The 21129-nt window shown below is 42.7% G+C and overlaps 1 protein-coding gene across 2 annotated transcripts in view; it reads right to left on the bottom strand.

Moving 5' to 3' along the window:
* The window catches only part of gria1a (glutamate receptor, ionotropic, AMPA 1a), a 69184-nt gene that overhangs the window by 18297 nt on the left and 29758 nt on the right, over window positions 1-21129 (bottom strand). Inside the window, exons 8-12 of one of the 2 annotated variants that reach the window (XM_053429516.1) lie at window positions 20368-20472; window positions 19513-19623; window positions 14852-15058; window positions 13917-14204; window positions 13762-13853 (exon numbers count right to left, since the gene is read on the bottom strand). In XM_053429516.1, coding sequence (XP_053285491.1) covers window positions 13762-13853; window positions 13917-14204; window positions 14852-15058; window positions 19513-19623; window positions 20368-20472 — 803 coding nt within the window. Of the gene's footprint in view, window positions 1-13761; window positions 14205-14851; window positions 15059-19512; window positions 19624-20367; window positions 20473-21129 lie in introns of both variants that reach the window. The other variant, XM_053429515.1, reaches the window with a different exon arrangement.

Here is a 21129-nt window from a genome sequence, read left to right on the forward strand (position 1 = left end):
AAATCCTTGAAGAAAATCTGATGCAGTCTGCAAAAGACTTGAGACTGGGGCGGAGGTTCATCTTCCAGCAGGACAATGACCCTAAACATACAGCCAGAGCTACAAAGGAATGGTTTGGATTAAAGAATGTTAATGTCTTAAAATGGCCCAGTCAAAGCCCAGACCTCAATCCAATAGAGAATCTATGGCAAGACTTGAAGATTGCGGTTCACAGACGGTCTCCATCCAATCTGACTGAGCTTCATCTTTTTTGCCAAGAAGAATGGACAAACCTTTCCATCTCTAGATGTGCAAAGCTGGTAGAGACATACCTCAAAAGACTTGCAGCTGTAATTGCAGCGAAAGGGGGTTCTACCAAGTATTGACACAGGGGGGTGAATACTTATGCACCCAACAGATGTCAACTTTTTTGTTCTCATTATTGTTTGTGTCACAATAAAATTTATTTTGCACCTCCAAAGTACTATGCATGTTTTGTTGATCAAACGGGAAAAAGTTTATTTAAGTCTATTTGAATTCCAGTTAGTAACAGTACATAATGGGAAAAAGTCCAAGGGGGGTGAATACTTATGCAAGGCACTGTAGATATACCAAAGATTTACCAGTGACTAGAATACAAGACTATGAACTGGAAGGCCACTCTGGGAGGGTATACCTCAACCAAGGCTAATGCCCTATGTCACCATGTCAAAGCAGTGTTTCCCATTACCTATACAGACTGTGGCGGCCCACCATATTCTAATTAGTCCTTACACGGATTCATAATGAACCACAACCATTTCTACACTTCTCATTATGACATTTGTTCCTTAACCACACAACCAGACCTCATAGCTGCAGCTGCTCCCATACGCTCAAGTGGCCTGTGGTGCAGTTCTCTCTGTCACGCAAAAAGTTGACTTTCACCCTTTAGTCTGTTCACCTGTCACTCAGAATCTGTTTTGTGTAAGAGCGACGTTAGTGCATGTGCAACCCCGCTACTGCTAAAGATCGAATGAGTTCTGTGGGAAAAGGCTGCAGAGAATGTCAAACTAAATTCCTGGATCCCCTATTTATTTGAATCCACAACATTCTATGTTTTTTCCCGAAACCATACTGCTTCCTTTCACCAATTTGAATCGGTCAGTTAGTTCTGTGTAAATATACAAACTAACAGACATACAAACAAAATACATACAAACAGACAAACTCCTTGTTGGAGTAATCACAGATACAAAAAAACTAAGTTTTTCTCAAATTTGAATCCAGTACCAAACTTGTTTTCTTTCTAATCCCGGTTTGAGTTAATTTAGGTTTAACTGTTTTTAGGTGATGCAAATTAGAAATTACAAAATATTGAAGAAGTATAACTCAAAGAGTGCCAATCTCAGCAGTGTTTTGAAAAGTGGAGGATAGCGAACATGTGATTAGGAAACCACACTTTTGGCCCTAAAACCTTGAAAGCTGCTCTAATATATTTTTGGGATTCCAGGGGGGAAACACAAAAGTGACATGACTGTATCACCTCATAAAGCTGATGAGGTGTGAGTAAACAGTTGTTATTTACACATCCAGTTCACAGAGCAACAGAGCCACCTGTACGTGTCCGGCTCTCCCTCTCCTCTAACACCTGAGAGAAATATGTGGCTCTCTAACTGAACAACTTAAGTTTTTATGTATTTGGGGAAGATTCCCAAAGCAAGTTATCGAAATGAATGCTGTGGAGGAAAACAGCTGCTGCAGCTGTGTCAAGAAACTTGGTTTGACGACAGCGTCCAGACTGAACCAAGACAAGGAGCTGAAAGACTCTGAGCATCCTCATCTGTGGAGGGAATGCAAATCCAATGCATGCTGCAAGATGTAAGTAATGTATTGTGTATTTCCAATGTATTCTACCGTTGTCAATAGCACATGCTAATGTTCTCAGGCACTTTTCCAGGTGTGCATGTTTTGTTATGATGGAGATCGAAATGAATCGTCTGTCAATGTCAGATCCAGATCCTTATCCTTTGTTAAATGATCTCCACCCACAGTTCCCTGAGATTCTGCCCGAGCACTAAACTCTCATTAGAATTCCCCTGGCTGGCCTGCTCTATTCAATATGGTAATTAGCAATGACTAATGACTTTAGCAAGTGTAAAAAATGAGCCAGTAATGGCCACATTACAATGGATTAGGAATTACAGAGGTTTAAACGAGAATGAAAATGGTCTCTAATTGTGGTGTGATTCTAAGACAAATCAGGGAAGGAAAAGGAGTTTTCTGCTACACTGCCTTTATTTTATCGCTTCAGGGAAATTAGCGAGACAGCTGTATGTTCCCATTGATCGGGCACAGCCCCTCCCATTATATCTGTTCTGACAAGACTTATTTTTCACGCCAGTCAATCGAGAAGATAAAATGAGAGCGACAATGGCTGGCAAGAGAAAAGCATAGAGGCTTATCAGAGGAATATCTGTAGATACAGCAGACAGAGAGAGAACATAGGCTACATACATAAGCTGCATTCAGAGCTGCACTGGACTCTGCAGTTCTTTTGTATATTTTCTCCCGAGAAGGTGCATGCTTGAACGCGGATGGCCAGAGTGACACTCTCTGCAGTTTCTACCGACTTTATCTGCCTGGACTCCAGGGGGACTTGATGTGTGAATCTAGCGGAGGATCCCCCCCGACACAAAGAAGATACAGACGAAGCTGACGACGGGATCATGTGGTGTAAACAAAATCTTGTGATCTCCCCAGCCGAGTATATACGTCACTACCTGCCTTGGTATGCTGCATACGCCTGGTCCCGAGCTCATGTCTGAAAATGGCTATAGAGTGAACATATACGTTTACGTCAGTGTAGCAACAGATTATGAAGTGTTAGTGAGTGTGTGCTGACTAATTGTCCACTGCTGTGGCGAAGCACAGGAAACATCCTTAGCAACCACAGCTCCCTAGATGTGAAAATTATGACAGAGTTGAGAAGAGGAAAAAAAAAGAAAAAATATATATATAACACCCAGGCCTCATTTATATCAACAGCATATCAGAGAGCTTTCAATTAACATCACAGGACCACAGAGGAGGGGATGTGACCCGAAGACCTCAGGTTCAACATGTTCAAACACTTCAACACGACTGTCTAAGTGAATGAATACACCTCGTCCTGCTGCTTTCAGCCGATACTTCTCTAAAACAAAAGGAGCAGTGCAGCTCTGCAGTCATGTTTCCAAGCTGTGTGTGCACGGTGTCTGTATTTTCCGACTTATATCACAAGGCTTGCTCATTAGCAAAACCCTCGACTATGCTTCAGCTGCTTGCAAATGTTAGTTATAGATACACATTTTATGAAGCCTCTCGAGCTCCCCACAGCCTCCTCAGAAGAAACAGTGTGTGAAGAACATGCATAATAATGTGCTAGTGTCAGGGTAATTAACCAGGATAAAGTATTTATAAATGCGATTACCTTTTTATGGAATTCCATATAGGTCAATGTGGTTCCTGAAGCTTCACGCAAGGGGGCAACCAGGCTCGATGGAGACGTGCATTATGGGTTTGGTATGCAACACATGCTGCTTCTGGTGCATGCTTGGCCCATTGACTGTATATAAGGATGGATGACGTGTCTCCAATTCCTTCCACTATCTAGAAATGAAGTCAAAATATCTATATCTCTATAGAGGCTGCACAGGAGTGGCGACAGTGATGTTCTGCAGATGCGCTTGACCAATAATTAATCATTTGAGGAATAAAAAGTAATCAAACATCACTGAGATAAGAACTATAATTACAGAAGCCATTATTTAGGGTGTACTTTGATTTTTAGTTTGGTCCATGTCAGATCCAATAACATGGAGGCTGTACTTTTTTTAAAAACCTTTACTGCAGTCAGCCATCAGGGGGTGATCCAGATGAGTTGACTTCACTTTTGCGGCGCTTTAATGTCGTCCATCTTTATATACAATCTATGGATAATATTTTTTCTGCAACCATTCTTACACACAAAGAATATTTTAAATGTTGTTCCAATCATCTAACACAGCTATACATCTAAAGCCATGATGCCAGCGGTTCTGTGATGCAGGTGTGATGTTTACCATCATCACTATCTCATTTTAGCAAGTTAGCATTTTTTTGCTCAAAACTAGCAGAAAAAAGATTAGCTGAGGTAAACCAATGCTGACATTACCGTTCTTGGAGCATTAAATGACAAAAAACAGGGGGGGGGGGGGGGGGGGGGGGGGGGGTACTGCAGCCAGCAGGCGGCGATCAAGACCCTTTGGCTTCATTTTTGCTGAGCAGTCATGTCGTCCAACTTTAGATACAGCCTATGGTCTTGCTACAGACTGGAAAGCAACCACTATATAATATATAAAGTGACTCTAAATTAAGTTTGTAAATTAAATTCTATAACCTAGAATGGGGCTTTATGTATAAAAAGAGCCACATTAATAATTTAACAAGAACACAAATAGTTCAAAATCAAGCTAAAAGTTTGGCATTCAATTGAAAGTCATGGTGCTACAGCAGAGTGGCGATCAGTAGTGTGCATACCTCTACCAAGGCTCAACCCCCCCCCCCCCCCCTATGAAACCACATTTATATTCACAACATCTGGATTGTTGTACTTAGACTTTAGTTTGGTCCATGTCCCACACACTCGCATGAGGAGGTGGGATTAATGACCTATACTGCAGCCAGCCATCAGGTGGGGATTGAGATGCTTTGACTTCCCACTGTCTCGAAATGGCTGAATGAGGCTCTGAGGGATGAAAATGTGCTGATGTCAATGTTGTTGCTAAGTGGGGAGTTTACTTACAGATTTTGTTTGCTTGCGCTTTTGTTTTGTGGGTCTCACTATTGTTGGGTTGTATATTTTTAGTGCACTATCATCTTCAAGGCCCAACTGAGTCGAGCTTAAAGCAAAGGGAAAGAAACAGATGACTTCTTGAAGCATCTCTCTTTCTCCTCCTCCTCTCTCTGCCTCTGAAGGTCAACACCACCACACCACTGACTTGAAAGGGAATATTATGATAATGCTGTTGCCAGCCTCCCACAAACACCTTAAGAGTGGGTAAACACATTCATTCAAGTGCGCTATGGAGGATCCGACAAAAGGCATTAATAAGCAGCTGGGTTAAGTGACGAATGCAGAACGATGAGTCTCCCAGTTGATGATTGGCGCAAAGGAATCGATATGTTTGCGATCTAACCTTTGGCTCCGTGGCTGTACACGTGTTCACCGGAGGACATCATGAGCGCTCTCTTGCAGCCTCATGCAACCTGAGATAAGTCGGTGTTGGCGAGCTGTGAGAGCGCTAGCGACGCGCCCACACACATACGCACAGCCTTTTAGTAACTCCGGCAAGAAAAACAGGGATCCTGACAGATACATCACAGCTTCAATGTCACAGAGGAATCAATAACCATCAGCAGACACACAAATGACTGATGGCGCATTAAATCCGGCTGTACAGTACCGCCGAGGAGACATGCATGTGTGCTCAAGTGCAGCTTCTAACAGACCAGAGACACTTGATGTGAAGCTGCTCCGCTCGCAAAAAAAAATCTGTCTCTTTATGGTTGCCATGGCAGCACACTCTGCGCTCCAAACAGTAGAGCTGAGCTGAGACACTTTCAGTCATCCCACTCATCTCTCTCTCTGTGCTTGCATCTATAAGGGCGAGCACCCCTATGGTAGGATGGATTTGACATTACCTGCGGAACGCTCTCATTACGTTCCCTTTCGACTTACTTATCTTTCCAGTCAAACTATTGGCATTTCCTGCGATCCGGGTAGATTTCCCATACGGCCTCTGGCCTGCTGTATGATTCATGGCTGCTGAAAAGATGTTCATATACCGTCACAGCTGGATTTCAGCAGATCCCCATGCTGCTCTGGAAACCTATGTGCGGCTCTTTGTGACTGTGTTTTAAATGCAGATTTGACAGAGTGTGCTCCTCTGAGGAGATGGTGTGTCTGACTGTGTACAAAGTGTGATACCCCAGAGAAATCCTCAGGGGGTGTGTGTGCGTGCATGCGTGGGTGTGTGTGTGGGTGTGTGTGCTTGTGCGTGCCTTTGCATGTATGATCAAAAGTTGCCTTCATGCGATTTCCAGATAAATAAAACATAAGTGTTGCTGTGAACTAAAATGAACCGTCTCTTTATGAATAAAACATTCTTTCCTACCAAGTCTTCCCCAACTGCTTTGACAGCAACTTACGAACTTCAGAATTATGTAACTCAGTGGTGTGTAACAAAATCTAATTTTTTGTGGTTAAGATAAATAACAGCAATGTTGTACCTAATGGATCCCTGTGCAAGATCAATAACGATTACAAGAATCTGCTGGCTTCACCCCAGGGGGCTCGATTAGCAACAGCCGCTTGCATCTGATCGTACAATGCTCCGAACAACATCACATCTCCTGCATCATGAACCCTATGGTGCTGCTATGTTTGACAGCTCTGATGAAAGTGTTTTCCAGAGATATGTAAAGTTCACAGAGCTTTGTGAACTCTAGGTATAATCAACATGGTGACAAATAACAGCAACAAGAAAGCAATCAGAAATGTTTTTATCGTAATACCACCTGCAGTAGCAGTGCCAAGCCTTACAAAACAAAACATGGATTTTGCATATTTTAGTTCTTTAACTTCATGTCACATTAAATTGACCATTATAAGTCCATATTTGAAAATATGGAGCTGGTGGTTTTTATTCCCTCTGAGTATGTCATAAACATTAAGCTGAAAAAAAGCTGAAAACATTATCGAGTTAAATTCATTCCCACAGAGAACATTTTGTTGTCCTTATTTATCCATTAGCACCCAGCGCTAATGAAGTTGCAAGCAGGGACCATTGTGAGCGCTCTCCGTGGTGGGGTGTTCAAGGACACGCTGACATCGAAAAATATCACAGTTCTGTTATCGTCATCTGTGCAGAACTAAAAGCCAATACTACAACTATAACGAAGACGATGAGATGGGAAACTAAACTTAAAAGATTACAGTTTGCTTTGAAGAATGTTCAATTATATAGTATGTAAAATGGTTAAAAACATCAACAAAAATTGGTGTGGTACTTTAACACACCAATATTATTGTACACTGTATGTTTGTTGACTGTTGCTATGCATCTACTGTCTGTCCAAAGGCAAATTTGTCAGTCTGCTTTAAACTATGTAACCGTTACTGCCCACATACTTTCATACGTTGGCATGGTTGATGAACAACACATCCACCAGAGGACAGCGAAGATGCAAGAGTGGCTTACAAACAATGTCGACTGTGGAGGAGGTTGTGATGATGGTCCTCTTAAAAAGGGACAAAGTGACCCTACAAAATAACACCAATTAGATCCCTGTAGTGTCCTATCAACTCGCAAAGTCGCACATTTCTTCCTCCTCCCCTTCGATAGTCTTACTTTTGAGCTATTGGCTACAATTTCGAGTGGCTCTGCTCCATTTTGTCTGTTTCATCTTTATCTATAAGCCTTCAGAAGAATTACACAAAGATGTTTCCATATACCTAAAGATGGACATATAACTGCCCCCGAAAAGTGAGACCAAAGCATCTTGATCGCCACCTGGTGGCTGGCTGCAGTATAGGTAATCCAAAGTACATGTCAATCAAGTTCTTCTCAAAGATTTGATTGACGTTTACTTTCTTCTCAATTTAGGTCGCTCTCATCAAACTGATCGCTACTGTGGCTCCGTCCCCTGATTGCTACTACACAGGCTCCAAATGCACAACGACCTTGTATCAGGGTTATTTTGTCTTCGTACTTTTGATTAGTGGGATGGTAGAATAGTGCTGTTCATTAATATAAACAGTCCATGCCTAATATGTATCACATGTTGCCCAATAGAAACCAAATCATTTCTTCAACAGATATAAAATAGATGTATATTAGGCTACTTTGTCTTAGCCCTGTCTAAATGTTTAATGGTTCCAAGAGGGAAACACGTATCCCTGTATGACAGAAGACTCAGTTGGAGAAACACTGTCCCTCCCCAAGTTACCATAACACACCAGAGACACACGATCCATTATTGAATGATTCTGACCGCCAGACTGAGATATTGCTGTTGTGGCAGCAGGGTGTGAGTGACAGAGCTGATTTATTTCTGTCTACAATCATGTAACAGCAACAACACAGGCACGGAGGAGAGGCGGCTCCATGGGGCCATGCAGTTCAAAAGCACACACACACACAAACAAACACACACACACACACACACACACACACACACACACACACACACACACACACAGACATAAGCATCTGAGGATACATGCTCTGGAGGAACATCGTGAACCCACGCCCTTTTTACCCAATTTCGCTTCCTGCCGATCGAGACCCTGCAAGCTTCATACGGAAATTGAAAGGCCAGTCAAAATCCACAAGGTCATGCTCGACAGAGGTTGGTGCTATAATAATATAAAGAGTCAGTTTCTCTGTGACTTTAAGAAATCCAGACTCTCACCACCTTTTTTTTGCATCTCTGCTTCACAGTAGGAGCATTTGCACGAGCAGTTAAAGCATTGAATTCAGGAACATAAAAAAGACAAAATCTGAGCCTGAGGTGCAATAATCTGTGAGGATGTAATTAGCAATTCTGATTTTGACAACTAACAAAAGCACAGGATTTATTTCATTATCATGAAAAGACAAAAATCACACTCTTGAGAACGCTGGTTTCTGACTGTGTTTTTTTGTATGTGTGCAGCCGTTTGGCACATACGTGATATGAAACCTGAAACATTACTGATGCCATGACATGAGACAAGGAACGCATGAACACAAATCATTGGAAGAGAGATGAAGGACGGAGAGCAGACAGAGAAGACCGAAAAGAGGTGAAGGGAGAGGAAGTAAACGTGTGGATGGATGGAGGTGTTGGTGGCGGTGGTGGGGGGGGTGTTACTCTCAGAGTGCACCTGTCTGCAGAGATAAACACGGGGAGGGTCCAGCTGCACGGACTGGGGCTTATGGGAGGGCCTGACTGACAGCGCTGACATTTAGAAAGAGCACAGTAAACAAGGTCTTGCAGAGGAAGAATAGCAAGGGGGAGACACACATGTTTACGTACTGTACATTAATGCATCACATCTTTGTGTGAATGCATGATAAGCACACACACACACAAACACAAACACAAACACACACACACACACAAACACACACACACACACACACACACATCACACACACAATACCTTTAGGACGGTCCGTTCAGATTGTGTTGATGCAGAAACAGCAAAATGGCAGTAAGTGTTTCTTTTAATAGAAACAGCTAATACATACACTTACACACGCGCACGCACACACGCACCAGCTCATACAGGCAGACAGGGAAATTAAATACGCCCACTGATTAATCCAGGACAGAGTGGATTGTCAGTGTTGTTCCTTGGCCTTTTGTCTCTTAATTAATGGAGGATCGTAAAGCACGAAGCTCGTCACGCTGCCTACCTCCGAGCCGAACGCACCTTTTACAACACTGTCTCTGTCACCGACAGGCCCTGTTCACAGCGGACATTTTGACTTGTCACAAAAGGTGTAAAATATAAAACAAATGACGGTTGAATTAAAAATGAAGACCTGAACTTCTCTTACTATGACATGTCAAAATGTCCTCCGTGAAAATAGGTCTGTTAGAGATAAAGGCACAATGATGTTCACAAATTTCTAATTTCTAATTTCCTCTGGTAATTCTGTCTTGGTTAAAATGTAGCTCTGCATTTTTATAATCAAACTGAATACTTACTCCACCACTGTAACTATGTGATATATATGTTGTGTATATATTGTACAAATATCTAAAATCCTCTGTTTGAAAATAATACGATTTTATTTCAATTAATTTTGAGTTCAAATAGAATAGAAGACAAAGAAAACACAAAAGACCAGAAGCTCCAGCTTTTCCAAAACACATACACAGAAGCCATTTTAGTTCAGTTTTTCTTCATGATCTTACAATTATGCAAAAATCCGTATGTGTCTTTATATATGTATATAATTGTGCATGTGGATATGTAATTTGCCTATTTCCAGAACAGTTTCTGTGATCTCCTTAAGACTTGGCAAATGTGTTGCAGGGAGCCCAATAACGTGCAGTAGCAAATCTGTTGCACTATGGGCCCATGACATGTGAATTATTGATACATTTTGAATAAACAGAAAATCAGCACTCTGTAGCAGAGGGTGTTGGGACTCTGATCAATCACGACCATCTGATACAAAACAGGACATAAAGGGTCCAACCACGATTCCTCTGGAGAATACCCTGTAGCTAAAACCCACTCAGCCCGGATCATCTAAACTGTGACGGTATTCAAGACAGACACCAACCAATGTGATGCTCTGTAAGCTCTGCATTGGAAATGTCTCCTCACAGCATCAGATACCAGGATTACCAACACAGAAAACCTGCTTCTGTTTGCAGTAAACACCGATTTTATAAATGTTACGTAATGGGTCTATTAGACTTTTTCTGCACTGCTGAGGTTAGGGTAACTTTTAGATGGGTTAAAAAGGAAAAACTTCCATCCAGGTTTTAAATGAGCTCAGAACCCACAAGTATGCAGAAATGAACAAATAATGGCAGGCGTACAAGGACTAAAAAGCCTCATTCTCTCAAGTCCCATTAGCCAAGTGAAACTGCACGCTACGTTAATGCGAAACTCTGTCAACAAAATATGCGAGGTCACGAGTCTCCTACTGTGTTTGACAGAACACGAGTAAAAACATTACGTGTCCCTTTAAATCCAACAGAGCGACGGAGAGCTCGCTTCGGGACTCGCATCAACCTGCAGCTCGGTGTGTGAATACGCGCCGTGCTAACTGGAGCATCTAGGTCACCCAAATTTCCAAGCGGAAGATGTTTCCTTCAGGGCAGAAATTAGTGGGGTGAAACATTCGCTGTGTTGGTTTTTCAAGACATCGGGCAGACTCCGCCACGGTGATCGCTGCACCGTGCACTGCTGCACGCGATCGACCTGTTCTTTGCTATTTTCAAAAGCTTCCCTACCGAGTTCCAGTGAGAATAACCTTGGAAGGACACTGTAAGTAAAGGAAGTTATCTCACTGGAGGTCTATATTAGGATACCACCCTCACTGATGACACAAAGGACGTTTTCCGTTCTACCTGAATTATTTTTAAGCCAGAACTTCTACCAAGTGCCAGTTACCCAGTATCCCAAAATACTAAAAACTGTTGCTGTTACTGGGCAGACAAAACTCAGTATAATCTGTAGAGTGTGTCAAATCTCATTATGACAGTAGGTAAATGGTCCACAGTCTTGGAACAGCTATTGAGGGATGATGAAATATTTCTCACGACTGGTTATTTCTGCAGTCTGAGGAAGCATCAACAGGATTTATCTGTTTTCTCCAGATAAACAGTCAGGGAAAGGTCTTGCATCAGGAGGGATTGCTTCCCCCGAGCAAAACAAACGCAGATACCGTACAAATAAGAGCAAATCCAAGCTCAAGCTCGCATATAGTAACATTCATGCAATACAAAAAAACAACAACGCGTGTGCACATAAGAAGCAAAACCACAGGGACCAGATAATTTGCAGGAGCACAGTGACATTTTCTCCCTGCCTGTGTAAGATGTACAAGGAAACCAATAGGTATTGGAGATGTATTTTCAGCTTGTAAGAGACGAACACTGCGACAAAAGCCATCAACCAGCATGAGGCGCAGCAGAGTCTCCAGGCAGAAAATGCAAATATCAAGTGAAGGCCTGCTGGAGTGGGGTTTCGCCACCTACACCGTGTACTGCTGAGCACCTATGTGCCTCTCGCAGGCCTGTGGGTGCAGAGAGATTTTCTCCCTTCTGATATTTGTGCAAGGTAGAAGCAAAGTGGAAATACATTCTGTAAATGTCACACGATGGAAGTCGAGATACAAATCGAATGTCGCACGTTGATATAATTTCTTTAACCTTCAGCCACTCAATCAGGGGAGGTAGACTGAGAACCACTGATATTTATCAGCAACATGCTCCAAAATGAATAAATACATTCAGACACATTTCTCCTAGAGTTGTTCATGGATCGGCCTCGGTGGTCAGTTCATAAAAAATAGCCCCATACAAAAAAAAGGACCAGTGGTATTGACCCATGCATATTTGTTGAGGTTTCCTCACTAAAATGCAAGGTAGATTAAAAATGAATTACAACAGATGTTATTGTGAAATCTGGAAGGATATTAGAAATGGATATGTCTGCATTATATTTCTACGGAAAGGCAATTTCATTTGTAGAGCACGTTTCATACACAGAGGTAGAAACTGATACCTCTCCCTTATCTATCAATCCAACATGCACCTATTGCCAGGACATGGTTAGGATTGCTAACGTTTAACTGTTGAGTTTAATCTATACAATAACTTAAATATTATATTATAGTCACAATTCAATTTATAAGAAAATTAAAAAGTTTGCTTTTGAGGCGCTTTGGGGCAGATTTATTTCTATTCTAGTCGAACCGAACCAACCTATGCCTCAGGGTTCATATCACAGAACATGGGGAAAAAACTCGCAAAAAATAGATACACTCCTTTCCCATCGCCAGAAGAGGAGTTTGTCTATCTGATTTCTGAACCCCTGTAGTGAGCCACCTTCGACAACACAACATCACAATGGGAAACCACTGCTTCTGAAACCTTGCTTTCTTGGCAGTGTTGCAAATTGCATGATACAAAGCAAAAAAGAAAAACCTGTTGCAAATTATTCCCAAGATGTAAAAATCAATAAGCACACAAACCTTTAATGCCCGGAAGTTCGATATCTGTCACAACGCTGCACCAGGAACATTTCTTTCATGTACTTTAAATGTTATGGCCGAGTACAAGTCATTATTTATCCAGGTACTGCTGATATTAAGAACTTTTCAGCTTTGAATCCAAACCACAGCAGCAGCCTCTCCATCCTCACAGGATGGTACGCTTCAGTGTCGATACATTATGTATAGGTGCGCCACCACACTGCACAAATACATAATGCATAATGCAGCTTAATGTTTCAAGAGACAAGAAGCTCTGTGTCTGTCCATGACCCAACCTGTCTGTGCCGGTTCAGAGCTTACAGTGATCACACTCACATTATCTCCTCATCTCATCCTGCGGGTCCCTCTGGAAAGCTCAGAAAGTCGACCTCGGTGTCTCCAATTTCAGACACTTAATGAGATTTTTAATTGGTGACCTTTTGAGGACTGGTTCATTCCACAGCTCATGAGAGCACTTGAGGGGGAGCAAAACCACACCATGCAAAACTCACACCAGGATCCTTCATAACAACCTCTCAGTCGAATATTTACCTCTACCCACACATGGATAGATATATGGACAGATAAACAGACAGAGGCAGGTAGGTAGGTGGGCGGGCGGGTGGATGGATGATGGTTGGGTACATGTATAGATTGATTTTTAAACATTGGAGGGAGCTACCTGTTATTTTTCCTAGTCCTTACTACAGTAAGTGTCTGGAGAGGGGACAGAGAATGAAAACACAACACTCTGCAACATGACCACATCATGAACTCCCTCCGTTGCTCCCCGTGCCACTCTTATCATTGTGACTGGCAAAAACAAAAAACTCAACAAACTGAGTCGAACACAAATCCAACCTGTAATGTTCAGAGCGGTCGTGTGGCAGACAGAAGGATACTGTACACAGGTGGTGCTGAGTGTGTCTGTGTGGGCCAGCGGGCAACAGGGATTCAAAGGACAGTGGATGGAATGCATCAAAGTTTGTGAAAATCTACGGACTTGGTTTCTTACCGTGGGGAGATATCACATCCCTGCTGCATGAAGGCGCCCAGTGAAAACCAAAGGGAGTTGAAGATGCCAAACTCATTGGTCTGGTCAATATTCTGTTGGTTTATGTTCTGCTGCGTCTGTGCCTGGCCCTGCTGCAGCCCGTTGGAGGCTGAAGCTTGCGTGGGCGACTGCGGCTCTCCCTCCTCATAGTCCTCGGCGTGCCACTCGTACGGGCTGAACCGGCTGACGAGGAAGAGGACCACGCTGACGCCGATGTAGGCAAACACTATGCACATCCAGATCTCGTAGGCCAGCGGGTCGAGGAATGAAAACACACCGGGTTTGGATTTGGTGGGTTTCTTGATCATGATGGAGATTCCAAGGGACATGAATGGCTTGGAGAAGTCGATGACTTCTTCACGGACCAGGGTGATGGTCAGAGGAGCCACAGCCACATCCGCTTTCTGACGGAAGAAACCAAAGACAAAGAAAGACATAAACAGAAGTCAGAATGTCAGCATTGGTTGACCTAAGATAATCTTTGATTTGCTACTAATTAGCAGATTATGCCACCATGCTACAATAAGATGGTGACCAGTGTGAACATTATACCTGCTTAGTGGTATTATACCAGCATTGATAGCACGTTGGCATTTGCGTTCAACTCAAATCAACAATGTGCCTCACTTGTGCCTCATGGAGCTGCTAGAATTGCGGCTGTAGACCCTTAGTCCTGTTATATGACCTTTAAATAACCTTTAAATGATTCTCATAGTGCAAGTTTATAGTTGCAGACTGAACTGAATAAACATGGACGACATGTGAGCTCCCTAGAGGTGAGGCCAAATCAGCGAGATCGAGCCCTGCAGTATAGTGCCATGGGTGGCTGCAGTAAATGTATGAACCCTGTCTCATTCATGTTAGTGGATGGGACATGGACCAAACTAAGACAATTTACATTTGATGTTTCTCTAAGATGTTTTTTGTCATTTTGAGCAGTAAAAATGGGCTTAGTGAATGTTTAGTGTATCACTGTTAAGGCATTCGACTTCTTGTAGGTTTTGTCATCCAGCTTTAAGATGACAATGATCACAAATCCTTGTCTACTCACCCCATACACCAGTTCTCCCACCATGCCGTTCCACATCTTGGTATCTGGGTCTCTGGCTCCATACTTGCCATCTGAGACAACCTTGAGTTTGTACTGGTAGCCCACATGTTTGGCTATCTCTGCAGCCAGCTCCACGATGTAGCCCTCGTACTTATCGTTTCCCGCAAGCTGCTCATGGTTCTTCTTCAGCATCACATACGGGGACTCCTGTCAGGTGGGGGGAGGTAACCATGAGTAAACAACAGCTGTTTCTGTCCGCACTAATCGGTTCGACATCAGGCGTTTTAAAATCACACACAGGAAATAGACGTAGAATTTCACCGATGTAAAAATAAATTAATTTCTTGACATAAGCTGATGTGACTGTAAGACATATAACATTTACAGCAACAATTTGTAAAGCTAATTAAGTCAAAGACAGCATTATGGCTGATGATAAAACTTAAGTATGTAGTTAAGTTTAATAATACTATGTGAACATTTTGGAAGACATGGATACATTTAGTGCCTCAGTGCAAAGCCACCGACCCTGATCAAAGCTACAGGCTTTCAAAAAAATCTTCCTTGGCCCAAAATATAATTGTTGGTGTGAAAGGTTCGGAAGAAAAGATAATTATATGAAATTACAAGGTATTATTTTGGATTTATTCCTTGAAGGTATGGTGTGTAATTCAAATACAAAAGGTGCCTGAGTATGATCATTACAGCAGCGTTGTCACATTAGAATGGGCTGCGAGGAAACGGAGGAATAAGAAGAGGGTTATTAAAACTGGGAAGACGCTCAGAGAGGAGGGAGCGTGTGTGTGTGTGTGTGTGTGTGTGTGTGTGTGTGTGTGTGTGCAAGCCTGTGCATGTTTAAGCCATGTCGACGGGGCAGCAGACACTGCTGACCTCTGCACCGGGGCCACGCTGTTCTTGTTGTATCACGCTGACATTTGTACATGCCACACTGATTGGGTGTCTTGAGAAATTACAGCAGACACGACATCTGGGGCCACACTTCCACTTTCAGAAAAATGCATTTCATACAGAATTCCAGTGCATTGTCCACCTATGCTATAGCAGAGCCTCAATTCCCACAAGTTGTTATGGGGCTGCTTTGAACTAAGGCCGTGCTGAGCTGGGCAAATCCTGCCACCGTATTTCATCCGGGTCTGGAGACGAGGCGGGGGTGCTGGGGGTTTCCTCTGTGTGTTACGGTTATCTGGGTTCTCCTGCTCTTTATGGCTGAGGTGGAGGTAATCATTGTTACACATGGAAACCCGAGGCCCGCTGGTGGAGATACAGCACCCCAGGGAGACGGCCGAGAGACAGAGTGAGAGAGAGAGAGAGAGAGAGAGAGAGAGAGAGAGAGAGAGAGAGTGGGGGCTGGTGTGCAGCGCTTCCACAGGCTATGCACTTGCACTAAGAGCCACAGCACAAAAAGAGACACACACACACACATATATGAGCATGCAAGTCCGGCCTTACGCACACGCACACACACACACACACACATTGACACACACTTGCACATCGAGATATGGTATGACATACAGAGGATCCTCAAGGACTCAGTCTCATTGACCTCAAACTGATCCACTGAGCTCCGCCGTTACTCAGCCATGATAAATATGCCACAGATACACACATACACACAAGATCGCGTTTTAAACAAACACATTCAAAGTAAACTGAATAAAGCAAAATGCATGGAAACAAGACACTTCTGCAATGGACCAATATTTTTCTTTATGAAAACACAGTTAAATTAACTACAGTGAGATTTTTATTTGGATCTGCACACACTCTCTCAATGACGGAGGTATTCAGTATGTTTCATAACCAGTTTTTTTAATTAGACCTCTGCAGCGTATAGCACAATTTGATTTAAATAAGCCACAGTTTCTCGCTGAAAGCCTAATAAAGAGTGAATGCCAGTAATAACCAACTCCCACCAAGCAAAACTAAACCCTACAATCCCAGTTATAGCCTGGTTTTACTGTAAAGCCACGATGGTGGAGACCCAAAGCTCAAGCGCTCAATTAAATATGTTCCGCTTCACTCCTCCAGAGTTTGGGTGAACCAAGGCTTGGACTGTGTGCACAGGAAGGGACAACAGGGAAAGTGTGTGTGTGTGTGTGTGTGTGTGTGTGTGTGTGTGTGTGTGTGTGTGTGTGTGTGTGTGTGTGTGTGTGTGTGTGTGTGTGTGTGTGTGTGTGTGTGTGTGTGTGTGTGTGTGTGTGTGTGTGTGTGTGTGTGTGTGTGTGTGTGCGTGCGTATGTGTGTGTGTGCATGCGCGTGCTGGGTTGAAGTGATACCGACACACTGGCAAAACAACATGTTCCCTCGGGCGACGAATCAGTGGGGACAAAAGTTATAAGGTGCAAGAAGAAAACTCCACTCCACTGCTCCCCTCCCTGCAGCCCAATAACTGTTCACACCTTATCTCCACTCTTAGGTTCCAAGACAGAAAACCAATTTATCTTCCTAGAAAAGGGGACACTGATAGGAGATTATGTCAGAGAGACTTATTTTAGATCCGTTCTCTTGGGACACTGCAACCTTTGGGTTTAAATGAGGATTTTCATGTTTTTTAATTAGTAGCCAAAAGACGACATATTAGGTTTTATGCCTAAGCTCCCGACAGTTTATTTGTCAAATGCAATTCCAGAGTCTCTTTATGTTGCTTGGATAAAATCGCACTACTACCACTGGGAGTGGAGGTCCATGTCCATGACTCATAACGAGTTTCTCTACCATCTAGTTTGCACACAACCTCAGTTGAAACATTTTCATTTATTACAGCAGGCTCGACTTATATATGAAACCATAGTTTAAGTATTTTTCAATTAATTGAGCTACTCAGTCTTCCCCTTGGTGCATTTTCAAATTGCACAGGATTTATGCACAATGTCAAAATGGGAATAGTGCGAAAATATCTTTGTAATTAGGCAGTTGCTAGGCAAGTAGACACCAGTTAATCTAAAAGTAGCCCCATACCTTGTCCACTCAAATGCTCATATTTTGCAAAACAAACCGTTTCCTCTGCGTCTGGGCCTCTCTCCCACAGGCAAATGGTGCTTTAGGTCACTTTGCTCGAGCTGAGGTTTTTACAAAACATTATTTCGTCTCACATATTTCTTTCCTCCTATTAATAAGTTAAATAAGGTATAAACAAACTCTGCACAGCTTTTTTTTCTTTTCTTTGCTGAATTGATTGTCATAATATTAATGCTGAGGTTCATTTAGATTCAAATTACAACAATTTGGGGAAAAGATTTGTTGACACTTGACCAAACCTTTCCTCCATTTTGGAGATAGAGTTGCAGCCAGAGATTCCTTAATTCAAACTAAGAGGCTGACGTGAGCGGTTATTCCCATTCAGGTCTTCGATAGGAAACCACCATTACCAGATGATGTCATTGGTAATGCTGCTCTACATTGTTGTGTTTGCCTGTTTCCCGCTGATGCAGCAAGATCTCCGACTGAAAGTCTTACATCTATAAAATAAGATGGCACAGGTTGGAGTGTGTCGCTGCGTCTTCCTGTTATTCTGTTTTGTCTGTCAAGCTTTTATCTGGCGCGCAGTGGATTTCTCCAGTTAGGGGTGTAAAGGGAAACCCCTTTACCCAATTAACCTCTCACAGCGGAGATCAGCTACTCATGCACTGCCCTGCCAGATCTGACGCCTCTGACTGAATATCTAAAATCAGCAAGTGCATGCTTTCATTCTTTGACACACATTTCATCCACACCTCGGATAGCTGCGCCTTTTCTTATTCCAATGAAATAATACGGTGGAAGTAATACCCAGAGATAAAACACATTCCCATTTGAAGAAAAAAACAAACACCTGAAGAGCCAATGCGGGGCTCTAGGGGTCCGAAAGCATGGATCAATCCCTGATATTAAATTTTCAACAAGACGCAGACACTGAGAACATCCTGTACCTGCAGAGACGTGCACAATCCCATCTGTGTTATCCTCGGATATGTATCAGCCACGGAATGCCTGCCACTATATGTCCTCTCTTTTTCAGAAAATGTCAGGATAAGCTATCCGTCATGAGAGTTGGTCAGATTGAATTTCTTTCCTCCCTGTTTCCAAATCCCAGCCCCTGCCAACTTCCCTTCCGGAATATAGGCCAGAACACTTCACATAACCTGGCCACGTCGCGTTCAACAGCCTGGTGGTGACATGGGAGCCGAATAGAGAACATGGCAGCAGAGAGGAATGAAGGACACATTCACAGCCTCAGGAGTCCGGTGCTCAGAATGTGTTTTATAACAGTGCTGTTTAGGACTGTACGACCACCGGAGCCCTCAACTCTACCTGTGTTTTCTTGACGTGAAATTTCAAGGTCGTGTTGCCCTCGTCTTGTCTTCTACATGTACAGTATTACTATGTCAGTAAGGAAGTGAAACCCAACATACTTCTCTGCACTCCTGCCCTTCACCTGCCAAATAAAAGCGTTCTCATTCCGAGCAGGCTCCAGACCGAACAGAGAGAAGTTAGCAGAGCAGAGTTTAGAGTGGAAGAAGGGGATGGAGATACAATCACAGGTGTCTGCTGAATTCTTCCAGGGGCCCTGAACTTAGGAACTCTATCAAAAAATGCTACCCTGACTTTCTCTGTCTCGTCTCACCTGCCTCCCAGATATCCGTCTCTGTTTGACTCACCAGGATAGTGGTGACGATGTAGGTTCTGTTCTGCAGGCCGTACGTCTCGTTGCTGCCCCGCATGAAGCTCGCCGTGGTCACGTACTTCTCATCTTCGTTCCAGTAGCCGACCTACAAGTCAAGAGGAACGAGTCACAATCAAGGACTTGTCTTTTATTAAACTGACACCGCTACTGTCTCTTACAAAATGAAGGAAGGACGCAAAATATCACTACTCATGATGATAATCTTATAATTAGTGTATGTAGATTCAAATCAGAAAAAGGTAATTAAGCCACATTAAATATTCCACTTTCTTTATTTATCAGCTGAGCAAACAACACAAATGAAGCTGACATTTTAGAGTTTTTGTCACTCTAAAATGTTTGTACTTTTCAATATGGTACTAAATTCACTGGAGCAGGATTTTTGTTCTCCCGATTTCATGGTTTCCATCATCTAATCCCACTTTATGCACTGATCTGGATTAGACTTCTTCATTATGACTGGAGGATTTCATACAGATAATAAAATAATAATAATAATGAGAAAACAATTTTAATTGAGTTAATATTATTTCTAAAAATGAACCACTGTGCCAATGTCCTTGTATGCACCTAAATAATCATGAGATCACTTGAGAGCTGTTATAAAAGGTTCATTTAACACTTCACTCTAAGTAGCAGAAAGTCTCTCGTTATTGTCGTTTTCACAGCATTATTATTGTAATTCTTATAAAACTGATAAAGGTATTTCTTGAACATTTTTATTTCCTGTTTAACAAGCAAATAACAATAATGATAATGAGCATGCAGCCACAGTGTTATATACGGCAGGTAATGTTTTTGAATTTAACACCCCAGGATATAGACTTACCTTCTTGGGGCCGGACGGGGCAAGTTCCATGACGCTGACAGTGAAGTTTGTTCTGCGGCCTTTCTCGTTGAACTGAATGTGACCCGTCAATCCGTCTATACGCACCTGTAATGGAGTCACAGATATAGAATTACCAACATGCAGAATTACCAACATAACCCTAACCCTCACCTAGGCAGATGGGTCAATAATGGCTACCGTCAAGCATATTCATCCATGCCATTTTCTGAATGTCTGCATTGTTAGCAAGCGTTTGCATGTCACTCTCACATGCGATGCAGGTTTAGTATAGTTTTTTTGTGCGTTTGTGTATTCATTTGGGAAAATTCCACAGTGCCCAGGTCCCTGCAGAGGTGAATGACAGACGGCGTGCGTGTATGTGTACAGTGCGGTGTGTTTGTCTTGGCCGTGTGATGGGGTTAATTGAGCGAACACGGCTTCATCTCGAGTCTATCTGCAGGCAGATGGTGAGATTGACTCTGAAGAGGACTCTGCACAGCCGAGCTGCAGACAGGGCCTCAGGCTGTGCACGCGCACACACACACACCCTCTCAAACATATTGCATTTATTATACACTATTCATAGTCAAAGTACATAAGGTTCCAGAATAAAAATATAACATATGAGATTTGGCTGTTTACTCAGGGCTGTTCCTTTGCAAAGATAGAGTTGAAAAAAATATAATAATTCTGCTTACCCCTTAGATTTGAGTGTGTACGTGCATGTGTGGGTGTGCATGAGATCAAGCAGTCTCCTAGCCG

The sequence above is a fragment of the Pleuronectes platessa genome, chromosome 8, assembly GCF_947347685.1.
Source record: "Pleuronectes platessa chromosome 8, fPlePla1.1, whole genome shotgun sequence".
In the NCBI taxonomy this organism is placed as follows: domain Eukaryota; kingdom Metazoa; phylum Chordata; class Actinopteri; order Pleuronectiformes; family Pleuronectidae; genus Pleuronectes; species Pleuronectes platessa.